Source organism: Cyclopterus lumpus, chromosome 22 (genome assembly GCF_009769545.1).
Source record: "Cyclopterus lumpus isolate fCycLum1 chromosome 22, fCycLum1.pri, whole genome shotgun sequence".
Lineage (NCBI taxonomy): Eukaryota > Metazoa > Chordata > Actinopteri > Perciformes > Cyclopteridae > Cyclopterus > Cyclopterus lumpus.
Genome location: NC_046987.1, coordinates 11,302,151 through 11,325,315, shown reverse-complemented (window position 1 = coordinate 11,325,315; position 23,165 = coordinate 11,302,151). Strand labels below are relative to the sequence as shown.

At 38.8% G+C, this 23,165-nt stretch overlaps 4 protein-coding genes across 4 annotated transcripts; 3 read left to right on the top strand and 1 right to left on the bottom strand.

Annotated features, from left to right (window-relative positions):
• The first annotated feature begins 858 nt into the window (after window positions 1-858).
• On the top strand, window positions 859-5,160 carry cfap99 (cilia and flagella associated protein 99). Its single transcript, XM_034563574.1, has 15 exons — window positions 859-1,224; window positions 1,296-1,440; window positions 1,534-1,628; window positions 1,732-1,838; window positions 1,926-2,103; window positions 2,260-2,340; window positions 2,623-2,691; window positions 2,829-2,915; window positions 3,035-3,123; window positions 3,418-3,622; window positions 3,819-3,960; window positions 4,050-4,201; window positions 4,293-4,498; window positions 4,576-4,756; window positions 4,897-5,160. The coding sequence occupies exons 1-15, from the start codon at window positions 1,111-1,113 to the stop codon at window positions 5,002-5,004; spliced, it is 1,959 nt and encodes a 652-aa protein (XP_034419465.1). The 5' UTR covers window positions 859-1,110; the 3' UTR covers window positions 5,005-5,160.
• An 829-nt stretch (window positions 5,161-5,989) lies between these two features.
• On the top strand, window positions 5,990-12,077 carry si:dkey-21a6.5 (proprotein convertase subtilisin/kexin type 5). The gene is made up of 9 exons (XM_034563689.1): window positions 5,990-6,225; window positions 7,756-7,929; window positions 8,126-8,264; window positions 8,382-8,470; window positions 8,762-8,825; window positions 9,689-9,777; window positions 9,887-9,999; window positions 10,106-10,262; window positions 11,414-12,077. Exons 1-9 carry the CDS (start codon window positions 6,177-6,179, stop codon window positions 11,569-11,571), a joined length of 1,032 nt encoding a protein of 343 aa, XP_034419580.1. The 5' UTR covers window positions 5,990-6,176; the 3' UTR covers window positions 11,572-12,077.
• Window positions 12,078-13,256: 1,179 nt separating this feature from the next.
• Window positions 13,257-14,961, top strand: mrpl35 (mitochondrial ribosomal protein L35). Its single transcript, XM_034525610.1, has 4 exons — window positions 13,257-13,299; window positions 13,458-13,623; window positions 14,031-14,175; window positions 14,685-14,961. The coding sequence occupies exons 1-4, from the start codon at window positions 13,269-13,271 to the stop codon at window positions 14,871-14,873; spliced, it is 531 nt and encodes a 176-aa protein (XP_034381501.1). The 5' UTR covers window positions 13,257-13,268; the 3' UTR covers window positions 14,874-14,961.
• An 88-nt stretch (window positions 14,962-15,049) lies between these two features.
• Window positions 15,050-22,592, bottom strand: reep1 (receptor accessory protein 1). Its single transcript, XM_034525609.1, has 8 exons — window positions 22,315-22,592; window positions 20,680-20,752; window positions 20,505-20,581; window positions 20,232-20,352; window positions 19,696-19,809; window positions 19,319-19,475; window positions 17,947-18,197; window positions 15,050-17,089 (listed from the first exon to the last, which is right to left on the bottom strand). The coding sequence occupies exons 1-8, from the start codon at window positions 22,344-22,346 to the stop codon at window positions 17,030-17,032; spliced, it is 885 nt and encodes a 294-aa protein (XP_034381500.1). The 5' UTR covers window positions 22,347-22,592; the 3' UTR covers window positions 15,050-17,029.
• Between the last annotated feature and the right edge of the window lie 573 nt (window positions 22,593-23,165).

The following is a 23,165-nucleotide window of genomic DNA, read 5'->3' as shown; positions in this document are numbered from 1 at the left end:
GATTTAAATTCACGCAAGGTTACTTTGCAACATAAATGTGAATTAATTCTTGCACAGGATAACAGGAGGTGGCAAAACAATCTCAGCTCAAAGTCCACTCGATGGTTCCTGAACGTTCAATTGTATCGCACTGTCTTCATCCACAGAGAGTTGACATATACTTGCTAAATTGCAATGAAAAAGTAAACCAAGCTTGACTGTTCATTCTCACAGCTCAATCTTTGATTAAACAATTCACTGTTAAGACTTACCATAGGACTACAAATATATAGCCTTTGTAAAGTGTACGTTTTAAATGTATTTTTGTAACCATAGAGTGACAATCCATTGGTTTTGTTTACATGCTCACACAAATGAGTTTATTTTAATCAGATTATGGCACGAAATCAGATGATGCCATGTGAGACTAAAACCCTCAGTTTGCATGTGATTTGTTCAGTAATCAGCTTCTCCCCACTAACCCCTTACACTCTGAAGTTAGTCACGTTTCCCTACAGTTATTTGTAACAAATACACTTAGCCGTTAATCTGGTTATAATTAACAGCATGCATTTCCTCTTTCCTTAACGAATTTATCACGTTGCTGTGCTTATTGCAAAATTTCCAACAGTACGTGAAGGCAGCGCGCCCAGACATCAGAATATGCTACGTCATAGTTATTGTTATGGCAGCCAACAAAGGATCTCGATTGTCACACTGTTAATCTGCATCTGTTGGATTAAAACCCATGAAGTAAACAAAATAAAAGATAAACATCTCCTATGAATTCTGATATATTTCGACAGTTCCTCGTTTTTTTAAGGCTCCACTCATTTAACAGAAGCTGGGATACATTTCTGTTTACGATAGTGTGTTGCTAAGCAACGAATGAACATGACAACGGTTCGCACAGAAAACAAGCCGCTGCACTTTCTATGAATCTATGTATCTTTTAATAGCACCCATTTTGTTCTGTCTCAGGTCAAATGTTACTTTTTACACATTCTACAGGCCTACGTGGGTATTGAAGACATATAACTAGGCCGACTGTATTTCTTCCGGCTTTTCTGCGAGCAAAGACCTTTCACCACAGTTATCAATCTCCACTAGCTTTCTGCAGATCGATGCAAAATGGCATCAGGCTTTGGATCACTTGCCAAAGAGGCCAGTGTGCTGCTCGATAAGTTCAGCGCTGGCAGTCAGTGTTTGGATGTCTTCATGGAAGAGGCTTCAAGGGAACTGCAGGTAGGTGGACTCAGATCAGTGCCCCGATGCCCGAATGTCTCCTTCAAGAAGCTATGTGTTATGTGTTACAGATCAGGGATACTCTGCAGAAGAAGTTCATACTTGATGTCGTTTCCGGATGCATTGAGCACAAAAGGTTACTGGACGTAGTTGTCAATGTCTTCTATGGACAGAAGGGGAAATGTGTATCCAGAGGGGACCGCAGCCAGTTTGTCAGTAAGTCAATGAACTAAACACACTTCTAAATTATAATTATAATTTGACTTTGAATGACACAAGACTGACATGCGTTACTTTGCTGTTCTTCAGTTATCTGTTACCTTGCCACATTTTCTCTTGATGACCTTGGACTTCAGCGTTTTAGTAACATTATTACATCTCTGGACATCAAGAAGATGCACACAGTAAGAAACTCTCAAACAGAAGTGTAGTTGCATTGGAAATAACCAGCAATCAGTAGCTCCAATACTTTGCCCTCATGTAAGTGTGTATTGTGTTTGGCTGTAGTTCCTGACTTTCTTCTTCACAAATCTCACCACGTGGATACAAGAGGAGTGGAATACTATATATGATGCTGCATATGTGGAGAAACACTGCATCTGCCCTTTGTTAAGGTAAGAAAAGAACAGGAAAACATTTTTTAAGAAAACCAATGTTTTTACAAACACACACAAGACTGACTGCATATTATTGTCCATTAGATGGCGCCCTGAGATGGATATTCTCATTGACCAGCTTGTTGTAAAAATATCTCACGGGAATCAGTTCAAGACATCTCCAATCAAAACCACTGAGCCCCAGGAGTTCTCTCTCACCAAACCTAAACCTCGACCTCTGCCTGTGCCTGAGCTCATTCCACAGCAGGAACAATCAAAACCAGTCAGCCTCATTTACAGTTCTATACTATATTTTCTTCAAACATTGCCACACAGAGTTGTTGTGTGTGCTGTCGTCTTACGATAAACAAGACAGGTCATTAAGCTGTATATATATGTGTTGAGGCTGCCACAGACTCAAAAGGTTTCTGTTTCATAGGTGCCAAAAAGCACATACAAGGCTCCAAAAGACATGCAGATGATGGAGGAGATCAAACAAAAGAACCGTCAAAAGACTGAGGTACACAATCTGCTTTTAACGTTATCATCAGTACAAGGATAAATGTTATACAAAAGAAAACAAGTTTGGCAGAAAGACAACTGGCATATGCAACAATTAAGCAAAACAGACACAAATTGGATTACTGCACATTCGAAACACAGAAAAGCTGTTTTCTGAATTATAATTTTTCTGAATTAAATCATGTCAAAGTGGCGTATACGAGTCCTATCATATACATCATAATCAACACGTATTCTTTACATACCTCTGTAATGATATTCTTCCTGTTCTTCACAAAAGGAACTGCTGTATGAGGCAAATATGAAACAGTTCAGATGTGTAAATCCACACAAGTCTGAACACACCAAGGTAGGGGCTGTTGTCTGTTTTCAAAGTAATATTATTGATTCATGACCAAACTTGATTATATATAGAGGTGGAAGGAGAAACATTTACTATTGAGTGAGTCAGTTCACATTTCTGATGAACCCTCATTTGTCTTGCAGAGAGTGATGTCTCAGATTAAGGAGGACTTGGATTCAAAACTCAAGTTCAATTCATTTCATTCCTCTGGACTACCCTCCAGTAATAAGGTGAGATCTTATTACTTTACCTGCTTCAGTGGATCAGTATGATGGTTATGAATATGAACTAATGTTGGCTAATATCCACTAGCACGTGCTTGTGCATGTGATTGTTCTGATTCTGTTAGACTAATAGCTGGCCCATCAAGCTCAACAGTGCAGCCATCTTAAGGCAGGGGGTGCTATACGACCGTCAGGTGGAGGAAGAGCTGCAAAGGTACAATAATTACCTGCGAATGCTTGTCATATTTTAGTGGGATTATTCATCTGCACATAATCAGTATAATACACAAGACAGTACTAGAATGAACTGCCAACACAATTTGAATCTGAGCAACAATACAATTATACTTTACCTACTGATAGTTTTAATAATACTTGTCTGTGTGTGATGTCTGTGTGACTGAATTGTCTTGTGTAGTACATTTGTAATACGTTCTCAGGTCTGTCTTGCCAAGAGGATCTTGATCTCAAATAAATTAAGTTTTTTGTGCTTGTATTTATGAAACAGAATGGAGCGTCTGGTCGAGGGGGCACATGAGCCCTCGTCTTTCCTCCACTGGCAGAAGGAGATGCGTGAGAAGGACCTCCAGGAGGAGCTGGCCAAGATTGAGTGCAGGCGTCTGGAAGGACGCATCAGTTATGAGGAAGCAGCTATGGCCCGCACACGCATAATGGAACGCAACCAGAAGACTGCTCAGCTGAAGAAAGAAGAGGTGAGTAAAGATCCCTCGACAACTAAGAGCAACCAGAACAGAAGATGACACGGTACTTTAAAGTGTGTAACGAGACGGGTCACTAGACAAAAGTGGGCCTGTTGTCTACAAACAGCCTTTAAAGAAGTCATTTCAAAGGGATTTACAATTATGCAGGATTAAAGTGTTTTTTTATGGTTGTTTTGTTTTCCTCTAGACAGCTCAGCTGATGCGGAGATATGCCGAGAAAAGGCTGCAGGATGAAAAAGAAATGAGAGACTTGGTGCAACAAGTGGCAGAAGGACACAAGAACTCAAAGACGGCTAAAGAGAAGTTACATAAATTCAAGCAGAGTATAGGTAGGCCCTCCATCTCTCTGATATCACATGTGATACAGTGATTTATCACTTTTTCACAGTTTCCTTTACATTCTCATCAATTTCCACAGTGAAAGAAGTCGCAGAGCAAAGACGAGAGCTCCTTCGTCAAGCACTGGAGGAAGCACAAGCAGAGCTCAGCAGAAAATTTAAAGTCATTCGTGAAATCCGCGCCATCGAATCTCTCCCTCACGTTAGAGTCAGGGATTTTGATAACACAGGGGTGAGTGAAGGAAAGCATGGATGCCATCAAACATTTGAGAAAAACTCACGTATACTTCTTGTGTCACGGGGAATCTGTTGTCCCATGTCAGCCTGCAGGCCATGAGCTGCTGGGAGAGATGTCCCTGGTGGAGCTGAAGGAGCGTCTGGGCCTCCTGAGGGAGGCGCAGCAAACAGAGCAGCATGAGAAACGGGAGCACATCCTGGAGGAGAAGCACAACAAGAAGCAGCTGCTGTTGGAGCAGCTGGACGCCATCGACCTCAACACAAGAGTGCTGGCACAGGCTGCTGCCATCAGGTCAGGAAAATGTTTGGCTCTGACTTGAATATGGTTCGAAGGAAAACACGGGGCTGATAGTTTTTGGCATGTTGCAGGAAAGAGGAGAGGAAAGCCATGCTGGGTTTTCGGAAGGCGATGATTCAGGATGAGACAGTGTTTGCTCTGCAGAAGAAGCTCGAAGAGAAACAACTAGAGCGTCAAAGACTGAAGCAAACTGAAAGCAAGAAGCCTAAAACCTCTGAACAGGCCGCAGCACGCACAGGGACACCCACCAAAGTGAGTATGAATTCCAAAACAAAGAGGAAATGGCTTCTCTCAGTCAGTAACTTGTAAGCATTGTCTGATTTTGTTAGTCTTGGCATTTTTCTTGCTTGGAGCAGTAACAAAAATGGTCTCTTTCTTTCTTTTACTGCCAGAAAAGCCTGACAGAGAAAAGCTGGAAGGAATTGGAGCTGAGCTTGGAGCGTCACCTCCAGAAGGACGCGCCTTATGTTGTTTCTCATACAAAAACACTCCAGACATAAATATGCACAACATGCTCCCCAAGTCTGTGAATGTTTCATTTTAGATCATAAGGAGCATTAGTTATATTTGTTGCTAGAAATGTGTGGGACGAGAAGCTTGTCATCGTTTGTCATGTCATTGGACACATTGTGCATTAAAATAGCTGTAAAACTGTTTGATTTATTCCCACAATTATTATTATATTGTCCTGTGGATTTTCTGTGAGTGATTATACTCTATTTATTATCATGACTTGAAGTGTTAAATTAGTTTTTTGTCCGATACATGTCACAAATGTCTCCACAAAGTAAATGCCATGCACCTGTGTATGTGGCATGAACAGGGAAGTGAACCTTCAACTTATGACTTATGAAGAACATTTCCCTTCCCCAAATCAATGTTCGTTTTATTTTTGTTGCCTGTATGTTTTGGTAACAATTACTGTAAGAAAATGTCACTCATTATTACTCATCATCAAGACCATGCAGCAACGTCATCCCCATTCAAAAGGAGAACTATAGCAAGTAAATCTGTTTAAGTTGTATTTTTCCACACACACGCACACACACACACACACACACACACACATATATATATATATATATATATATATATATATATATATATATATATATATATATATATATATAAATACGTGTATTTGTATATTTAAAAAATGGAAATATTTTGAGCCTATTTATATTACCTACACAAGGACTATAGAAATTAAATATCTTTGTCATAATAATAACAACATCTTAATTATTAATAAATGTATCAACAAATATGATTTAAAATGGACAATTATGTTAAGTATGTTACTGTCTATCTATCTATTTGTGTCGAATAAATAGGAACACTTCTCCATGTAAAGGTGTATTAATAGATTTGAATCATCGGCATATAATACGCTGTACAATACATTTCATTTTGACCACAGTGTCGCCCCTGCTGGTTGTTCCGTGTAACAACAAGAAATCGGTCTGAATCCGGCCCATTTTCCTCAGTTTTTCCCTGTAAAGTAAAATCACATGATGTGTATTTTGTCATATGACACTGATTCAAGGACCGATCCCTCTGCGAGCGAGCGTCACCGTCGTCCTCTGTAAAAACAAAGGCAGCTCGGGCACTTGTCCGGGATGAGATGCTGTAGGGACATTGTTTGGTGGTAGTACTCATTAATATCTGCAGGATGGACTGCCGGGGAGTTCTGCCTGCAATGTGCGCCGCTTGTTTCATGGGTAAGTTAGACTCTTCTTCGACAATAACTGCAACACATTTGGAAAGGCACTAGAGAGATTATTGAACTATAATAAATACCACAGTGTTATCTCGCCACTTAAAACATGGAATGCGATTATAGCTCATTATTACGCTAATAATAGAATTGTGTTGTGGATTAAATAAAGTATACACACTATACATGGAAAAAAAGGACATGTAATGAAAACATCTATTGTTTGAAAGTATGACAAATATACTTTCTATCATACAAGTTAATTATTTGGGAAGATTTATAATAGAATCTTACTTATTTTTGCTTTCAAACTTCATAACAAACTTTCTTCTCGTGAACAATTGCAATGGAGTGAATGTTCTAGCTTACTCTGTTTCAATGGTGAAAATAATACTGATCTTGAGTTAAATGGGTATCTCACTGTTGTATTACTATAATCTCACTAAAGGGACTTCATCATTTTGCTGACACAATAATCTGATCCTGCCAAACTTTCAGGATTAAAGTATTTCTTTCTGCCAGTTTAACCAAAGTATGTTTACAAGTTTGAGTAAGAAATGTTGCCAACCCTGAAAGCCAGAGATATCACATGACCCCCTTTCTGAATAATTGCATTTCATGAGGAGGATGGCTTGTATTCAAGGCAGCACTTAAGCACATGGCTAATGTGATTATGAGTACAATATGGGATCTGTTTAGCTGTTGTACTCATACCTGTTGTCCTCACTTTCTCAGTGGTTAGATACAGCTGAATGGCATTCTTAAGATTGTGTGGGGTGGTTTAAGATATCACAATGACACAGCCATCGTTTGAAGACTTTTATATGAGGAGAACCACATACAACACTTTTTTCATATCTTGTTTGTGTTGCCGAGGCTGCATCTATATGTTCAATGCATGTTTGAGAAGGAGGGAGACAAATCTACAGTGAATCCGCTTAGATCAACTATTTACCACGAAAGAAGAACATTTTATTTTTGTGATGTGTATTTTTATGTGTGACATTGGAGCAGAAACAACTTAAATAAAGACTGTGTGAGCCAGTGAAGCAAGCAGAAATTAGAGGGGGAGAGATATCAGTTATTACTTATAATGTGTAAAGAAAAACATAAAGGATTAGACAACTCTAATACTCAAAAAAACAGAGAGATTTGCAGAATCTTTGCAACAGGTCAGCTGCAGGTCAAATCAATAATTCCCTTCCTTTTATTTAATTTACTACATATTGTAGCTTTTGTCAATGTTTTTGTGCATGTTATGCCTTTGTCAGACAGCTAACAGTAGAGGAATGACCCAAAAATGAGGAGAGAGATCGGGAACAACATGCGACAAAGGTCCAAAGCTGGACTCAAACCAGGGATGCTGCAGTTCACGATTAAGCCCTTACAGTCTTCAATGACTATGATTACTACCCTAATCATCTTCTTTTTTTAAAAATTCGTTAACAATTTTACCCAAATTAAATAGTGGAGTTTGTGTTGCAGCCCACCACCAGAAGTCTGATTTGAAATATGCAGTGTGCTTCTCTTCCAGGCATGGTGTTGAGCCAGACCACACTTACACCTGCTGTGATGAACACCACTCTCATCGAGAATGTGACCAGTCTGACTATGACTCCCGTGATTCTCAGCACCACGACCCCGGGCTGCATTGCATTCAACACTTCGACTTGTGAGCCCTGTCCACCGGGATCTCAGTACGATAACAGTGAGTCAACCACCGTGTTACATGTGTTAAACACTAAACCACTTTATCATTGTGTAATGTGAAAATATAACCATCAACTATATGGTGTTTTTTATGTTTAGGTTATCCGACATGAAGCCACCATTTTACGATTTCTTACTGCAGCAATACAAACTGTAAAAGGTAAAGTAAGAAATGTGTCTCTGTTCCTCGCTAGACACCTTGATGTGTATGTGCTGCTCGGACCCCGGGCTGTGTCTATTTCCTGGAGCCTGTCTGCCATGCGCCACAGGTTTCTATCAGCCACTAGCAGGACAGCAGCAGTGTCTGCCCTGCAACCAGGGATCCTACACAAAGTAAGGACACAGATTGTGCCAACAAATTATTTTACCTTGAACGGTATTGAATACTCTACTGTGTACTTTACTGGCCACTTTCTTGTGTATTTTACACTACTTTACACTCCTACACAGTTTCACAGGAAGTCCATTATGTCACCCCTGCCCTTCTGGATCCTTCAACAATAACACCGGCAGAGACAATTGCTCAACTTGTTCACCAGGTGTGTTTATTTAGATTTAGATGAAAACACATAGTTCTGTTGTCAATCAGTAACTAGTGATGCATTCAGACAAAAACAGCAGTATGCTCGTCGTCAGCAATTATATTTATATATGTAAAATGTCTTGACCAGATGAGCTTTACAAGCTTATGAATGGATAGATTACCTAGACATAAAGATACATGCTTTCAATTTTAAATGCAATAATCTCAACATAGTTTTATTTAATCTAGAACTTGAGAGAAAACACAAATCACGTGTGTGGAGTTATTATCTGTCTGCCGCTTTCAGGTTTCTTTACATCGCAGCAGAGCTCCACTTCATGTGCTCCATGTGCACTGGGAAGGTTTTGCAAGTAAGTTTGGTCACCGGGTTTCTGCTTCTATTTCTGTCTTTTGTTGTTAGTAACTAGGACTCAGGAATTAATATAGAACGTTGATAACTCACTCACTTATCTAACAACATCACATGATTTCCTCCCATGGTTCTGTTTGTCAACACAGACTCACACACACACACATACACACACACACACACACACACCCACACACACACAGACCAGTTACACAGTCGCTGCATTGATTAATCAGCAGAAGGTATGAACATGCAGAAGGCATGTATGATGCTTTTAGTGGTGATGATGTGTGTAATATTATGCAAGCCTTTTGCTTCAGGGGAGACACTACAGGTGAATAGGGTAAACAAAAAGAGCCATCAGATATCACCATGAAACTTCTCCAGTTGATTGCTTGCATTGAGACAATATTTTTTTTGTATTACAAGTTTTTGTGAAATGTTATGTTTAAATATGCAAATGAGGCATTATCTAATGCTAACTTTTGGCGAATTCAGGAGAAACTTACAGATGCAAATAGGCAAAGTAGTAAAATGAACACCTGAATGTGTATTTTGGATGTTTTATTTCCTCTAGTCTGAAAGAAGACATGTTGTGGAAGCAAAATAGCTCAAAACCTTAAAATTGATCAGTGCAAGGAGAAATTATGTTTTTTCACGTAGTGTCTCGTCTTAAACTTTGGATAACAGTCCGACATCAAACCATTGGCTTATATGTGTGTTAGCAGTGTGAAACCAAGCTGCAACAACAGCTTTAAACTAAATAATTTCTCAAAAATGCCTCTAAATTAAATTACCATCGTGAACCTGCAGTAAGGTAGTTTGTCCATTTTACGGTCACAAACAAGCGTCTCTCTCTGACAGCTCCGCTGGCTGTAGCCAGTGCCAGATCTGTCCTGGAGGAACAGAAGCTCTACAGACTGCAGCTAAAGACTGCACACAATGTCGACCAGGTAACTTACAGCCACAGGGCCCTGTTAAGTCATGTTGGTGAGTACAGCGGCTCATGACAGAAGAGGGGAAGCATGAATATCCATCCAGCTGATATCTGGTTTTGATTAGGCATGCACAAGGCTCCCCATCAGACGATGTGTCAAATCTGTGGTAGCGGCTTCTTCCAGATCCACTGGGGCCAGGAGAGCTGTGATGTATGCCCAGATAATCACTACTGCCCTGTGAGTACAGCTCCCTCCCCCCTCTGCCTCACAAGAGAAAATGAACCTGTGGGTGTTGGACAAAGTTCCCGCGTATGTTTGGTGACAGAGTATGTTATTCTCTCAGAGTCCAGACGTAAACCCCATTCAGTGTCCCAGCGACGCGTTTTGTCCTGAGGGAAGCTTGTCTCCAGGCTACTGCATGGAAACTTTCTTCCGCAAAGAAGGGGACTCTTGTGAATTGGCCCCTGTCACTATTGCTCTTTTAGTTATTGGAGGAGGAGGTAAGTAACACCTAATTATCCAGTATGTTATCCTGATATTTCTGACCGTCTTTCAAAATGCATCTCGACTTAACACCATGTTCAAGGCATTGGATTACAGTTCAATTCAATTCAATTCAGTTTATTTTTTATAGCCCAATATCACAAATTACAAATTTGCCTCCAAAGGCTTTACAATCTGTACATATACAGTTATGCTTTTCAAACTGATTGCCTTTTTTATGTATTAGCCTTTATTTAATCAGGTCGGTCCCGTTGAGATACAATGATCTCTTTTTCCAGGGAAGCCTGGCCAAGACAGCAGCATAGAATAATTGCAACAGTCACAAGACACAACAGAAATCACATAACACAGATAAAATACATTAAAAAAAGATAAGGCAACAGGACTAAATGGTTGACTTTATTGTTGACAAGCTTCAAACTGCAAAATCCAATATTTATATAATCCAATTACACACAAAATAATTGCTTTAAAGTGTGTATTAGTAGATGGTGTTTGTCATAGTAATGGTTCATAGCTCCCTTAGGCATGCCTATTTCTATAGCTTAAAGGGTCAGAGCTTATTTTTCACTTGTTAAAGGAAATGAGCAAAGATGAAACAATCTAAATATAAAGTAGAACTTTAGAAAAACACTAAGGTACTTTCCACTCTTGACTTAGCAATTAATTAAAAAGGACTATAAAACAGGATTACCCTTCTGGACAGACTAAGTAGTTTTCTTATAACTATATAAATATAAATTAACCATGTTAATTTATAATTCAGTCCACTCAACATGTATAACTAATGAAATTGAAAGGTTTTATAGTTGAAATGTCTTGTATTGAATCATTTATTTGCATTTGAATTGATAATATGCATTTCTTACTGCTGATTTGAATTGCTGTTCTGGGAATGTAGTAAATACTCATTATATATCACAGTTTAATTGTCATTTTATCCAATAACTAACAGAAACAGTACACTTTTTGCACACTGAAAACAGATGTTCTTTCCCCTCTTACACAGAGACCACTTTATGTACAAAGGACATAAAATAGAGTCATGCTGACATATCAATATTCTCTTTGTGCAAGAGTAAATGAACCCAACTATAGAGGGACGTTTCCTGTAAGATCCTCTGGTTTGTCTCCTCTCTTTCCTCAGTGGCCCTGCTGTTCATCATTTTAATGGTCCTCCGTCAACGGAAAGACACTGATGGAGAGCTGTCTGTAGCCCGAGTGCCATTACTAGGCAAAGAGCGACCTCAGGGTCGATACTATGGGATCCCCTGTGATGCAGAACCTGTGTATGCTGGCTGGTGAACCAGAGGACCTAATCTTAGCTTTCTTTAGTGTTTGGTGGGAACAAACCAACTATAGTCGGCTCTTCAGTTGGCTCCCAAACAAAGACAAAAGGACTGATGGTAAAACCCTGGACTTGTGCCTTGAATGTACTCTGACAAGCCATCATCTTTTTTATGTAGTACATTTGAATATATTATTGGTTAACAGAAGTTGTTGTGAATTCTTGTAGTTTGACACTGTAACAGTTGTCCCACTGAGACAAACCACTCTTGCTTATGAATAGCACTCTTTTTTTGTACACAGATAACTGATTTACTTTGCACTTACTTGTGGATGCCTCCATTAACTTGTGTAGTTCCACAGCTACAGAGAGGTACATGAACGGGGGTTGGTACCTTGTGTTTTTTAATACATTTAGCACACCATGTTGTCTGTAAATCTTTGCGTACTGTTTTTCATCTGCTTTTTTAAGGTTATATTTGTATGTTTTAAAAGAAATTAAAGACAATTATTGACTTGACCCTAATTTCCAACTGTTTTGTGCTCATTTGAACCTTATTGCAAACTTTAATATATTTGTTTCGCAAAATAATAATACAATTTTGAGTATTGTATGCCAAATTACAAATAAGTCAAATTTGAACTAATACCACACATTTAACCTTTTCATGGCCATCATTAAACAAGTAGCTGCCAATGTTTTTAGTACAGGTTGCCCCATAATGACATATTTGACCTCACAGACTTTTCTTCTTTTTTTGAATAATCATCCCATTACAAGTTTTGTTAGTAAAACATTCAAGTGTACCAAACACATGGAAATTGCCAACAAAGCCTTTGTAAATTCCTTATGAATATTTTATGGCAATGTTTTGGTATTTTCTTCCCTTTCTTTTGGGATAAACTGTGATGTCCGACTGTTTTGAACATTTTGGTACAATCAGAAAAATCAAAAGTAAAGGATGCTAAAGCACAATTGAGAGGTTTAATTCACATAATAGGCCTTCCTTACAGCAGACGTTTTAAGACATGTCATAGAAGGACAGGATTAATTAATTAATTAATAACATTAACGTCTGCATTCAATTTGAAGATCCAGGGCAATTGAACTGTACTCTTAAATAGGAATAGGAACGTTGTTAATGGTATTCGTTTCACATGTGCTTGTCATGCTATGATAAGTGAAACAATCTATCTATCCAGTGGATATAGGCCTACTGCAAGGTTTACCAGACAGAAAAGCCTGAGAGAAATCCCCCTCATAGAGTATGACTGTAGTTCGGTCACACAGCACAAAAAAATTATTTCCACATTATGTAAGCTTTCCAACAGGAGACCGTGACCAATGACATATATCTGGATCGGACAAATATGTTTACACAGTGTGACAACCGTGAAGTTAGAAAGACAGATACAGCTGTACAACATGTTGGTCAGTTTATTGCAGGCCTTTAACAACACATCATATTGTACAAGTTCAGGTTTAAATAACATAATTTAAGTGGCAAATAAATGTACTTGGGTGAAAAGTACGAATATTCACTATTACATTAGGACAATAATAATTATACAGTAGCAAAAAACAAGTACCACAATACTGTATTTTTGCAGTAACATTTGCTAGGTGGCGGTAATGTGTCGTTAACGTTGAATGCGATAACGTTGAAATTTGTCCCAACAAGGCTCCGTACTTACGCCAGTATTCAGGAGAAAACATGGCGGCCGCCTTAGCGAGAAGGGTGTCCGGTGTGTATCTGCAATTTGACAATAATACATGTTCATTTCCGTACATTTTTTGTAATATAACCGTATTTTGTGAGCACCGATAGTCCGTGAAGTTGCTACAACTAAGACTGTTTTCTGTGACTCTTCATGTGTTTCCATGGTGTCCTTGTGTTTCACAGCGCTGCTGAGGCCGCTGTCAGTCTCTCTGTGTTCAAAGGCACCGCAACTCTGTCAGCTCTCCAGCCTCGTCCAGCTTCCGCCTGTCTACCGCTCTGCCGCAGCCGCTGTCCGCGCTCCTCTGCGGGCTGCAGCGAGTCTGACGCCCCGGTACAGCATCCTACAACGGTACAGGGCCAGGAGTGCTCCTGCGAATATTAATATCTACTGTAACCCCTTCATAGTATGCTGAATATGTCAACACATACGTCTCCCCTTCAAACTCCGCTGCTTATCATGTCAGGGACCGCGAATTACATTATAGTAATCCTTGAAATCGTTTAATATCTACCTCTCACGAGTTTATTGGAATGATTGAATATAGCCAAAAACGTAGGTGTCACAATCAAAATGCTACTCTCAACATGTGTATCCGGAGTGGCGTGAGTAATCTCAGGGAGCGAAATATCAACCTGACCAAATTAAACACACTTATTTGTGTTGAATTCTAATATATTGTTTTGTAATTTGAGTGAATTTAACCTTTTTATAAACAATTATTGTGATCTCACTCTCTGCTTCCTTTGTTGCTGCAGGGTATCGCCACTTATTCCCAGTCTGACTCAACAACCAAGCAGAAGTCTGACATATGTCAGTCTGAAGAAGGGGAAGAGGAAGACTGTTAAATCAGTGACAGACCGGTTCATGAGGCTGCATTGTGACCTTTGGATCAGACGCAAGGTGTCTTTATCTGAACTTCCAATATATCACTGTTTTCTTTTCTTTCCTAACCCCCTTCCTACCAGCAAGAGTCCTCACAGACTCTAGCCGTAAACCTTTGTTACTAATAACTTCATATCATTGTTTTATGTTGTAATTGGTGACTTAAAATATAAATGTAGGACCCCAGTCAAAAGCACCAACATCTTTAAATAAAACCGAATAGATGGATAAAATGTTGTTAAAATGCCATGGGTACACATTTAAAGTTGCACACACTATGAAGGGGATAAAGGACATTCTGTCAGTCAAACAGACAGACACCGATTTCCTCAAATTAAACTAACTTTCCTTTTAATAATATTTGTTTTAGATGACTTTACTCTATACCTAATGTTTTGAGAAGAAATACATTCACAACGGTTGTTTCTTACAGTAGTTTTGGGGGGTTCAACATTTAACAATATTTTTGGTAAGATGAGGGTTAAACAGCGTTTCCTAGCTGACTTACTGTTTTTGTGTGAAAACAGGCTGGATACAAGAAGAAACTGTGGAAGAAGAATGCTACCCGACGAAAGCGCCTGCGGGAGCATGTATTCTGTAGCAAAACACAGACCAAACTTTTGGATAAAATGACTACCTCTTTTTGGAAAAGGAGGAACTGGTTTGTTAATGATCCATACCTGAAATACCACGATAGGGTCAACCTCAAACTGTAATTTGCTTAGTCATGTAAGTGACATCTTGTTTTCTGTTTTGAATATAATGTAATAATGTTACATACGTAATAAAATCATATATCTTAAATGATTCTTTACTTTTAAATGGTGTTTTAAGATGAACACAAAAAAGATCAACACACAGTTAAAGTTTTGCTTCATATTTAATGGCTCGATTTAAACAAATATTTAACCTAGTTAGAACAATAAATTGACAAATGAACCATCAGGTTACCACTTCACTGCTCTTTGTTTTATATTTCACAATCAAGTTAAAATGTTAGTAATTTGATATTCTGGCCTGCCAGAACAAAATGTCTTAGGGTAACTTAAGTGGTGTCTCCTCATTAAAGTTAAAGTGGCTAATTTATCGGTAAATAAGACGTTATTCATATATATGTATAGCCAACGTGTGTATAGTCGTTGCATTTCATATTCTTTCAACAAAGCAACCAAAATGACAATTGTTTACCAGCAAGGCATCTTAACAAAATCATTTTAAAAATCCAATGTTTATACAAATTAATAACAAACATCATGCAATGATGAGTTTCACACAAGTTTACAAAACTGCTACTTAGCCACATGTTTTTTTTCTCTGTTTTACTTTGCATGACTTTTAATAGAAGGAAATCCCCTCCAGCACAAACACTTATACTCACATTGTGACACAATCAGATTTTTCATCCTTTATCCATTAAAAGGACATTTTGAGCATAACAAGTGCATCTACAACATCCGAGTGAATGACGTGTAAACAGAGCAGTTGTACCTGAGAAGCTTTTGTTTCAAACTTCAAACCACCCTAATGATACAGATACGACGATGACAACAATACATCTGCAGCAGACGTCCAACAGAGTGATACTTTGTGTAAAATGTTGCTATGATTCAGGCTCAGTGAATTAAGTACATAATGAAAACAAACTTGATCACCATGCAATATTTACTTAATACAAGTTTGTAAACCTGCAAAGAAATAAAGTCCCTCCTAAAAACTAAGCAAGTAGAAGGTAAGATCATTGGGTTTCGTGTTGCTCAGTTAACAGCAGAACACGACACAGTGATTTCAAACATGGAAAAAGAACCATGTTAATATACAGTAAATAAATTCTCATCTTTTTTCTGCTATAGCTGAAAGGGACTTTTTCTTAATTGGCCTTAAATTGTCAATTAAAGGACAAAATGTGCTGACAAACAGTCTGCTTTACTAAGGAAACTTCTTGAAGTAGTGACTTCATTTATCCGTAATGCAAATGCTATTACTTGTTACAGAGTAATTATTTATTTCACACAGAAGATTTAAGCAATAACAATATACTTATTTGTAATAATATTCAGTTACTATTTTGTTGTAATTTTTGGCCATTTCAGAGAATTAAGGGCAGCAATTGTATATTTTAAACATAGTGCAAAATGATTGTTTAATGTGAACATAGTTGTGATAGAAATACTTATATAGTGTGGAAACATTTTGTATTTTGATGTCTTGCATTAAGGCTTTAATAGAGAGGTAAATAACAGAATATTGTCTGCCACTGCTGTCTGACCTTTCATTATTACAAAGGTAGGTTGTCTCATCTTGGAATAGGTTTTTGGGTGATTCCTGAAGACCTTAATGTAATAATTAAACTGTGCAGAACTCAGCTGATCACAGATGTTTCTTGATATTGAATGGGGGTAAAACAGCCTTTTCTTTTGATTCTTTGCTTTTAACACATTCTCTAAGAGTGACCATGTTGCTCTCAATGCCTGTTTAACTATTCAGTGACAGTACTTTCTGTTCAATAAACAGCGTACTAATAACTGGGAAGACACATGCAATTGCCTACCCAAACCTGATATATAAAAACAATAAAATCAGAAAGATGAAGTACACACAATCTGTACATAAATACATATTCAATAACCCACAAACTCAAAATGTGTATCAGCATGGAGCCCATTCATTCATTTGTACGATCTCAATGTCACAAACGTCACTGTTTTTAAATCATGAGCCATATACTATCTATAGAGGGGTCATCATAGGTCACTTTGGTAATACCTTATTCCAAAGCAAGGCTGCTTTAGTCATGTAGCTTTTGGCCATTCAGTATTTTTACTTCTTGCAGCAAAGGCAGCGTCAGTAGTTTTTAGGGCAGTTTCACATGGCTTCATTGTTCGAAGAAAGCCCTCCTGGATCTTGTGAGAGGCCTTAAGACCCTAAGAGGAGGCTGCAAGGGAGCATAAAAGCAAAGGTTAGCGAGAGAGCTACAACGATTTGCACAATATTTTAAGGATGCTGGCATTATTTAGTATTTTTTTGCTTATTGTCAACAAATCCCAAGGTAAGACCAACATCTCTTGAGACTTTCTGACCTCCACACCCTGTCTGTGAATGAAGTGTCTCTGTCCAAGACACATTGATTCCTACTAAAGACCTTTATCTTTAAAAGCAGGTCACAAGTATTTAGTTTCGTAAAGAAACTTATTAAAAAAACATCATATACATACATGCAGTTTGAGTCTATAGCAGAGTGGAATAAGCTATATCAGTCTTCAGCTACACAAACAATACTTCTTTTTTTTTAATGGAATCTGTTGAGAATAAGACAAATATAAATACCGCTGGTGTTATTCTTAAAACAGTGCTACTTCATTTCGCATGACCGTGTTTAAAGAAACTGATATTAGCTGTTTAAATGTGTTAATGAACACCCAATAATTCCAGGGACTGATTGTGCAGAATCATTTCCATAAATATAGAAGTTACTGTCAGTGCTGAAATACACTGAAATCCATGTCAGTATGTCAATCATTTCCAAAGAAGTGAGCAACTTCACTCATGCAAGAGAAAGATCACACATTCATTTGAACTAAACAATTATTGCACTAAGATCTCAAAACACGGTTATCAGTACAGAAATCCTTTTGGCAGCCAGACTCTCCACATTTGCAGAAGTACTGAACCATGAATTATTATTTAGCTACACAGCAGCAGAAATTAGTGAATCGGTGGGTAAATCACCACTCTCAAGGGGCAGTTAGAGTCAGGCAGCAGCTGAGCAGCCGCGTTGACGAGGCAGTATACCTCAGGAGCCTTCTTCTTAAACAGCCTGAGCTGTGGAGAGCTTGGTGCTTTCCCCACCTCCTCAGGCTGCTCCGGAGCTGGAGGAGAGGGTGGTGGAGAGGGTATGGAAGGTGTGGAGGACTTGGGTGTCAGTGAGGGCGCAATAGTGCTGGATTCAGATTCAGAAGGGGAAATGGTCTGGGACAGCAACTTCTTTGAGTCCCATTGGTCCAAACCCAACATCTCATACTCGGTCATGTCAAAATCCTGTCCTGTACCGTGAAAGAAATGTTGATGGCAGGAATGAATGACACGTCTCTTGTCTATTCGATTGAAAGCAAAATAATTTGTGTAATTGCTATTTGAGTTGCATGTGATTTTTGTCAGCGGGGATTATGCAAGTTCATATCATAATTAATGATCATTCTGCGAACCACACAGCGATTTTTGTAATATTATATACTTTTAATGTTGTCAACGAATCCCTTGAAAAGACCAAAAACAACAATGAAATAATGCTTATAGTTTATCTTCTGTAAGAAAGTTGTCAACAAATTATAATGTATATGGCGACTATGGGTCAGTGGTTAGCAGGTCCATCTTTCAATCAGGGGGTTGGTGGTTCAATCTCCGCCCTAGTCGATGTGTCCTTGAGCAAGACACTTACCCCTGAATTGCTCCCCGTAGCTGTGTCTACAGTGTATGAATGTAACATGTAAAGTGTCTTTGAGTACCTTAAAAAGCGCGATATAAATTAAATGGATTATTATTATTATATACTGTATATATATTGTTATTGTTGTCAATCCCACATACACAATCATGCTGCCATAAATACTCACTAAAGCACCAACATATGTATTAATCCGCTGCTGAAAATAGTCCCCAATAAATTACCTGTTCATTTCTGTTTAAGCAATGTCTCCTAAAAACTACCGTGGTCAGCTGTTTTAGGGAATTACCGAGCATTTAAAAATGAAAGTTGTGATGTCCATATTTTTGGAACAAAGCAATACTTATCAGATGAAAAACAAGACACCCCATGTAGATAAAAACAAACAACAAGTGTTTCCACACGATGTCACACGAGGAACAAATCCCCCCAGCTACATGTGAGTTGTATCACAGGGTGTCTGACAGCCTGTGAGGCCCGGCCTGCTCCAAACAGGAAGGCAGGACTAACGTTGGGGGCCACTCAGGAAAGCAGAGGTTCTAAACAATATCTGCCAGCTTGAACAGGAACACAGAAACCTACAAGATAATCTTTTTTTTTTTTTACACAAACAAACCAGTGCACTGCTATTACATTATAATGACACTATTGTGGCTAATACTCTCAACACTACAACAGAGTTGTAATATTCCTCCACAACACAGAGTAATGTCTGCTCACCCTTGCTGTGGCTCTCCGACTTGCTACGCATCATAGTCCTGGTCTTCTGCGGTGCTGCTGCAGGCTGCGTGGGGCCGGGGTTAACGGGGTCAGACTGGAAGGAAGACAGATCCTGCATGCTGAAACTCCTCAGTCTGTCTGACAGGACCCCTTGGCTCTAGAACAGGTCACAGCAGATGGTAGTGTCAGCAGCCGTATGTGATAGTTACAGCATAGACCATCTTTAGGGTATAAATAATGTCAACATAACAGGATACTTTAACATACAATAAGCCTATTTTATGAGAATTACAAACAACATGACATGCTTGATACTCTTATAAACAATGACCTTCTGCGCAGGTAAATACAAAACAAATATCCAAAGCCTGCATTACCTTTGTTGCAGCCATAACTGCAGCTGTGGCAGCAACATTCAGCCCTTTTCTCCCAAAATGCACAAGGGTGTCATAGCTTTTGTCCTTTGCTTGGCAGATATACTCATCAATGTCCTGAGACAAGGTTAAAAAAAAGCACATGAACATTGTGTCGCTGTTTATCATCATCATCATAATGTATCCATGATACTCTATTCATTGTTTTTACAAGTGTTTCTTATATTGCTTGATTGCATTGCTAATCTTCACCAACTCGCTAATGTGTTTCCTGACTCAGATGTAGAGAGGAAAAGGAAAGGCGAAAGGGAGGAACACCATGACACTTCCTCTCTCCTGTCCTGAAAACACATCTTCAACAGCTAAAGTGGAAAACGGAATTGGCACAAAGGCACTTTTGTTCTCTACACAGCTGCAAAGCTCAAATTATATTAGTTACATACCCATGCAGACTAACTTAAAGTGTCTATTTTCACCTAAGCCTTTCCTAAACTACATCAGGAAGGAAAGGAAGCTATAAGAAACAAAGGGTTTTTCACCTTTTCTTTTGAGGAAAGTGTAGGATGAACAAACTTCCTGTATAGCACGCTGGAGCCTTTAGTGTACGGGGACAGCAGCCACACCACGAAGGCTATCTTCAGTTCATAGTAGAAAGGAATCCTGCAATAAAGACACACAATGATGGAGCCACTGGTTCAACAAAGCATTGTATATTTAAAAAACATGTCGATGACAAAATGTAGCATGTGATATGAAAAGAAAAGAGTCAAGAGGAATAATATTAAATAATTGACATATCTGTAGTCACTTACCAACAAAGAAACATGTCTGTAAACACTTCCACAGCAGTGAATAGGGCAAATATTATCCAGTACATCATCCATTTCACCTAAAATGTATCACGGCAGTGGAAAATAGTTAAAGTACCGACACACAACACCTCACCTGATATCATCTCGTAACTAAAAATAAAAATAATATACTCACATATTCTTTCACATCTTTTGACTTTACAGCTTTATAAGAGGAGTATGCTGGGTACAGTGTCCCAAACACAAGTCTGGAAGACAAAATAATGTGTCCGTCAACTTCAGAAACAAATCCTTTAGCAATGCACTCCAACTGATATTTCAAATGTGCATGAAAAACATATGAAATCAAGACATTTTAAATAAAATAAATCTCGGTTCTGGAAAAAATAAAAGCTATATGGCAGATATTTCAAATTAGGCCCTTTTAAAATACCTGAGCTCAAATGTCAAATGTATTTCTCGGTCTTCATGAATCCATGTAAAGTATGTGTAAATACTGTATCTGTTTCAATGCATATATTTATGGTGTACATTTGTATCTATGAGCATCAAGAGCCGGCTTACATAACTTAACTGATGAACAGATTGTGGTCAGGTAAGATCAAGCTAAAACAGAAAAGGTGCAACAGATTTTCCCTTCCAGAAGGAAACTATCATATCAGCAATACAAAGATAGATTTATTCCTGCTGATTCGGCGAAACAATGTGTCCAGGTGCTTAACTTCTAGCCATGAGGTTAAATGAGCGTCCATGTGTTTTCCTCATTTTCTTTAAATGTATTTTGGTGTGTAGACACCTGTGCTGCTGGGTGACCCAGAGACAGGGCTACAGCCAGCAACAGCTGTGAGAGCGACCTGATCAAATTACTGACCCACATCATGTTGCACCTCTCCGGCCTAACTGTGCTCTAACAGAGTTAAGAAGCACAAGGACACCAAGAGTAAACAGATCACATGCGGAAGACTAACATTTGAGTTGAAGATTGGACACAAAAATTAATCACGCGACCACGTTGTGGACCGCAGGGCTGAAGCAGTTCTTTAACAAGGTCTTGTTAATCTAAATTTAATTGGCTCACTATTTTGAGGTTGGGCCTGCGGTTGGGATACTCCTCGCGGTCTGCAAAGGCGCTGATTCATACTTTGAGCAGGTAAAAATAACCACAACTTAAATGTCGTCCTATGCTTAATCATTTAAAATCAAAGCGAATATATCGGCAAATATGCATAAATGTCATATTACATGAACAACTTGCACTGTAACCTGAGAGGGCTGACCCATCCCTTTTGTTTTGTTTTTTTCCAATCTGGTACATCAACAGAGAATATCGCCCCTGTTGTTCAGTCACCTCGCCGCTCAGTGACATTTAGCTTTGTGCTGGTGAATGACGTCTCTGATTTCTGGATGTGACTCATATTATCATTTCATGGATGACAATGGATTATATAACAAATCACGTCCCCTCTTTGTCTGTAAATAAAAAGGCAGCTGATCACCCTAAAGAGTGTCAGGCTGCTGAGCTCCGTTTACATACAGTCGTTACAGGCCTTGCTCAGCATTTCTGCTGCTGAAATGGCAAAGTGCAATCCAGTGGAATTTGGACCTTTTTTTTTTTCAGCAAAAATAATAATAAATGGACGTCTGCCCTCCTTACACGCTGACGTCTGATTCGGATTAAATATTAGACCATTTGCAGGGGCTCGTAAAGCGCGCCGCCCACAGGACCGTCAATGAGCGGCTCAAATACTCGCAACAACCGAGAATCACAATTTATTATGAGTCGACGTGAAGAAATAATAGCATTACTTACACCACAAGTCTAGAGATGATCCAGGAGACCATTGCGCTGGAAAGGCGACAGGACGCGCTGTCTGCGGGGAGGAGTTTCCTCCAGATGACAGGCGCGTCCAGGCGGCTGCGTCTGGACGCGCACGACGTGATGCGGGAGAACGAGAACTCACATCCATAGATGGCAGTGTTGCACAGATACGCGCTATGTCTGGTGGGTAAGGACGACGCTGTCTGGTTTAACAAGTGTGTTTAGATGTGATATGATTGTATGCATTCCCGGATTGGTTTGGAGGCAAATATCTTCTGTTGGGCCTGAAAAGCAATTTTGATTCAACAATATGTTTTTGAAATATGCCCTATAGCCTATAGGGGTGAAGTTATTTTCATTATCGAATTTCAAATCTGCGGCACATTTGCTTGATTAATCTTATTAGTAGAAATGTCTATCACAAATCCCTAAACCCCATGACTTCTTCAGATTGATTGACCCCATATTATTCACTTGTGAAAAAATGAAAAACAGCAAATCCTCACATTGGAGAACCTGGAACCAGAGAATACAGGCAGCTGTTGCATGATGACAGTATTGATTGATTATCAAATTAGTTAGCCCATTTATGTCCTGTCAATTGACTGATCTCTAAATCAACATATTGTTTCAGTGCTACATGTCACAATATAGCCAAATATACTAGAATAATACATCTCTTAATCAGAATGACATTTCTCATCAAACTGACTTTCTTCATTAGAGCTGTTGTACCTTTGGCCTACATGCTGAAGCCAAAGAACAAGGGGCAATGGTTTTGTTAAAGTACAACAAAAGCTGCTGCGAGAGTGCTGTGACTCATTGAAATCTAATCCTTTTGT

Excerpts from the sequence above, each read along its gene's own strand:
- cfap99 (XM_034563574.1), top strand. The coding sequence starts at position 1,111 with ATGGCATCAGGCTTTGGATCACTTGCCAAAGAGGCCAGTGTGCTGCTC. Across the intron at positions 3,961-4,049 it reads TAAATTCAAGCAGAGTATAG|TGAAAGAAGTCGCAGAGCAA; the intron begins GTAGGCCCTCCA and ends CAATTTCCACAG. Across the intron at positions 4,499-4,575 it reads GCACAGGCTGCTGCCATCAG|GAAAGAGGAGAGGAAAGCCA; the intron begins GTCAGGAAAATG and ends GGCATGTTGCAG.
- si:dkey-21a6.5 (XM_034563689.1), top strand. The coding sequence starts at position 6,177 with ATGGACTGCCGGGGAGTTCTGCCTGCAATGTGCGCCGCTTGTTTCATG. Across the intron at positions 6,226-7,755 it reads GTGCGCCGCTTGTTTCATGG|GCATGGTGTTGAGCCAGACC; the intron begins GTAAGTTAGACT and ends CTTCTCTTCCAG. Across the intron at positions 7,930-8,125 it reads GGGATCTCAGTACGATAACA|ACACCTTGATGTGTATGTGC; the intron begins GTGAGTCAACCA and ends GTTCCTCGCTAG.
- mrpl35 (XM_034525610.1), top strand. The coding sequence starts at position 13,269 with ATGGCGGCCGCCTTAGCGAGAAGGGTGTCCG. Across the intron at positions 13,300-13,457 it reads CTTAGCGAGAAGGGTGTCCG|CGCTGCTGAGGCCGCTGTCA; the intron begins GTGTGTATCTGC and ends TGTGTTTCACAG. Across the intron at positions 14,176-14,684 it reads ACCTTTGGATCAGACGCAAG|GCTGGATACAAGAAGAAACT; the intron begins GTGTCTTTATCT and ends GTGTGAAAACAG.
- reep1 (XM_034525609.1), bottom strand. The coding sequence starts at position 22,346 with ATGGTCTCCTGGATCATCTCTAGACTTGTGGT. Across the intron at positions 19,810-20,231 it reads CACTTTCCTCAAAAGAAAAG|GACATTGATGAGTATATCTG; the intron begins GTGAAAAACCCT and ends ACCTTGTCTCAG. Across the intron at positions 19,476-19,695 it reads CAGTTATGGCTGCAACAAAG|AGCCAAGGGGTCCTGTCAGA; the intron begins GTAATGCAGGCT and ends GACCTGTTCTAG.